Source organism: Mesoplodon bidens, assembly GCF_964165515.1.
Source record: "Mesoplodon bidens genome assembly, chromosome: 7".
NCBI lineage: Eukaryota > Metazoa > Chordata > Mammalia > Artiodactyla > Ziphiidae > Mesoplodon > Mesoplodon bidens.
The window spans coordinates 105002542-105006337 of record NC_138164.1 but is presented as its reverse complement, the minus strand read 5'-3'; the positions used below and the strand labels follow the sequence as shown (position 1 = coordinate 105006337).

The window sequence follows — 3796 nt, the reverse complement described above, 5'->3', positions numbered from 1 at the left end:
TCTACAATGAAGCATACAGTATTGTGTGGCAATCAAGCACCTTGCCTTGGGATACACCATTTGTTGTTTCTTAGATGAAGTGGGCCTGTTTCCCTCCATCTCCACTACCAAGAACCCCCGTTCCTCCCATCACACTGCAGTCAAAGGGATCTGCTTAAAATTCAGATACAATCATTTCATTCCTTGCTCTTGGAGTGAAGCCCACAAGTCCCTAAATGAGCCTGCAAGGCTCTCTGTGACCTGGTTTCTCTTGAATTCACCAGCTGCATTTCACACTAATCCTCTCACTCCTTATGCTGCAGCCACTCTGGCTTCTCAGTTCCTCAAGGCATCCTGTTTCACAGACCCTTGCATTTGCAACTCTTTCTATCTGGAATGCTGTCCCCATCCCATGATTATGACATATTTACTCTTTAAGCCTCAGTTTAAATGTTAGTTCCTTAAGGAAGGCTTTCCTGACCACACCAAACTAGGTCAGAACCCTACCATACAGGATAACATTACCCTGTGCGCTTCTTTTCTTCCACTTACCAAAATCGTACAAAGAAATCAATTAGCTATGTAATGGTTCAATATCTGTCTATGCCCCAGGTTCTAATCTCCATAAAGGAGGAACCGTGTCTATCTTACTTAATACTATATTCCTGAGCCTAGTGTTATTTCTGATACATAGTTGATCATCAGTAAATATTTGCTGAATTGATGAATAAGATTGTGGAATCTCCATGGAGTTGTTTTCCAAGTAATATTTCCAGCAGATGTGAAGGTCATTAAAAGGTGGAGGTCAGATTCATAGTCATCTGTCTTCGGATAAAGTAAATGTCCTACAGGAGATGGAAGTAGATAGTGGCTTTCATTACTGAAGAATAGAAAATAACTTGAGTTAACTGAGGCAGATGGTCCATGAACAATGCTTCAGAAATAAAACAGAGATTCTGACCTTTGGTGATCAAGATATATTTCAAAAGTTATATATCAGGCTCACTTCAGCTCTATGTCAAGATCAAACTGTTTTCAATAATTAATGCAAATCATTATACCTTTCTTTCATTCTACAGTGTCTTGGTCCTCTACATTATCTCGGGAAATAAACTAACTTTTTCTACTTGAACATTTCCTAGTTTATGTCTCCTTTTCCTCTATTTTTTCTTCCTCTCTTTAACTACTTGTATTTTCCATGACAAATACGTAAATTATATACGATTGAATGTTGAGGAAAGTTTTCTTTGGTTAAGGCTGATTTCTACCCCACTACCCACAACCAAAGAAGGTGACTGTCCTTACTATGTAAGCAATAAGCTACTGTTTTGTAATTATTCAAGATACAAATATTAGCTTAGTGGGAAAAAAATATGTAGCTGAGAAAACACTAAACAATATCCAGGACAGGTCAGAAAAATAAATTTTACATTTTATAGCATGTTATTACTTATAAAACCCTTTGCCATTCCATCTCTCTTGATCCTGGCTTTAATCATAGCAAGGCATTTTTTACTGATGTGATAACTGAGGAAGGGAATATCTGGCTCAAACTCATAGAGCTAATAAAGAAATTCCTGGAAACTAAATCTACATTTTTTTGCCTCAGTATGTTTTTGTAATTATGAGATCTGGTTCCTGGGTTAAGAGGACAAACCAAAAGCCCAAAGGATGATTTACAGGAACTTCTGAATTGATGAGCTCAAGTCTTACTCTACTTGGGAAACCCTCATCCTATTGAGAACTCTCTTCAGAACCTCCTTCACTTCCTTGTTCCTCAGGCTGTAGATCATTGGGTTCAGCATAGGGATGACCACAGTATAAAATACTGATGCAATCTTGTCCTCCCCAAGGGATTTTCCCATGTTACCTTTCAGGTATATGAATATCAGTGCCCCAAAGAAAAGAGCCACTGCAGTTATGTGAGAAGCACAGGTAGAGAAAGTCTTGGCTTTGCCACCAGCTGAACGAATCTTCAGAATAGCCTGAATGATGAACAGGTAGGATATAAAAATCACTGAAACGCTGGTTGTAATGACCAAGAAAGCTAAGAGGTAGATCACCCGTTCTCGTGGTCTGGTCTCACTACAGGCAAGCTTCAGCAGAGGTGGGAGGTCACAAAAGAAGAAATCCATATGGTTGGACTTACAGAAGGAGATGGAGAAGGTACACCCAGTGCGGATCACAGAATTGACCATGGCACCACCATATGCCCTAGCCACCAGCCCCAGGCGGGTCTGAGGTGTCATGGCAGTGGCATAGAGGAGAGGGTTACGCATGGCCACATAGAGGTCATAGGCCATCACGGCTGAAAGGAAACATCCAGTACTAGCACAGAGTGTGAAAAAGAAGAATTGGGTGGTACAGCACTCAAAGGTGATGACCATCTTATCAGTACCCAAGGTCTCCAGCAACTGAGGGACAATAACAGAAGAGTAGCAAATGTCCAGGAAGGAAAGGTGGCTGAGGAAGAAGTACATGGAGGTCTGGAGGCGACGGTCACTCTGAATCTGCACTATCATCTCCAGGTTACCTCCTATGGTGATGAGATAAAGGACCAGAAGCACAAAGAAGAGACCCGTCTGCAGCTCTGCCCACAGCTGGAGCCCCATCAAAATGAATTCTGTCACCACAGTGCCATTTTCTGCCATGAATCCTAAATTGCCCACTGAAATAAAAAAATTAAATCTCATTGAAGATAAAATAAGGTGAGCATGGCTTGATTTGATCATTTTCAGTAATGATAATAATCTTTGAGATTTGTAACTCATGTTACATTTTTTACAAACTTTATTCCATTGGATCTTTCAGAGATCCTTGGAAGCACATATTGTTAATCCCACTTTTGAGAGAAGAATATGAGGGTCAAAGAGGTAAAGTGACTAGTGCATGATTTCATAGTAAAGAGGCAAAGTCAGAGCTAGAACTCAGATCCTTAGACATTTTCTAACTTCTTACAGGTGGCAAGTTGGAAACTTTCATCAGTCTCACTGAAAAGCCAGAAAATACCACTTTGTTGGAGAAAACCTAGTGGTCTAGTACTAAGGACATGGGCTTTGACATCAGACCGAGGTTCCCATCCCTTGAGACCTTGGGCAAGTTCATTCAACCTTCTGAACCTCAGTCTCCTTGTTGGCTTAATGAGAATGTCAATGCCAATGTCACAATATTACTGTGAAGGACATCACTTATATACTGTACCTAACACTTGGTCCAATTCACACACTTAGAATTATTTTTTTCTAAATTCTGCAATAAGGTAACATGCTTCTAGGTTCATGCATACTCTGGAATCTTCTTATCTCCAAGTCCACAGCCCCCTGGAGTCCCAATAGCAACTCTTTCTTTGTGGTTGTTTTGATGTGCACGTGAACCCCATGGGCTTGGATACAAGACAGAGCTGTGAAGAGCAAGCACTGTTGGAACTTTTACAGCCTGTTGCCTGCCAAGTGTCTTCTTCCTCTCTCTTTCTGCCAAGCAACATGGCCTGGTTTCCAGGTTCACTTATTCCAGAGGAACAGTCCCATTATTTTAAAATGCCAGATCATTATCAGTCAGTAAGAATCACGAATCGAGGCATTCCAGAATTAGCCTACAAAGCTCCTTAAGAGACAAAGCCATCACATCCAGTTTAGAATTCTAATAGAGATGAAGTTCTTGCCAGATGTTTAGACAATCTTGTCTCAGTACCTTTGGATGCTGATCAGTTGGGGTAATGGAAATACTGAATGTGGACTTCAAAGGTGATTCTTTTTGTCCTCCATCCATCTTTGAAACAAAAACTGAATTTGAGAAAGATCTCATAGGATTTTAGATA

General features: G+C 40.5%; 1 protein-coding gene across 1 annotated transcript; it reads right to left on the bottom strand.

Moving 5' to 3' along the window:
- Window positions 1–1688: 1688 nt before the first annotated feature.
- On the bottom strand, window positions 1689–2630 carry LOC308620312 (olfactory receptor 9I1-like; the record flags this gene model as incomplete). The annotated part of the gene is made up of 1 exon (XM_081239780.1): window positions 1689–2630. One exon carries the CDS (start codon window positions 2628–2630, stop codon window positions 1689–1691), a length of 942 nt encoding a protein of 313 aa, XP_081095906.1.
- Between the last annotated feature and the right edge of the window lie 1166 nt (window positions 2631–3796).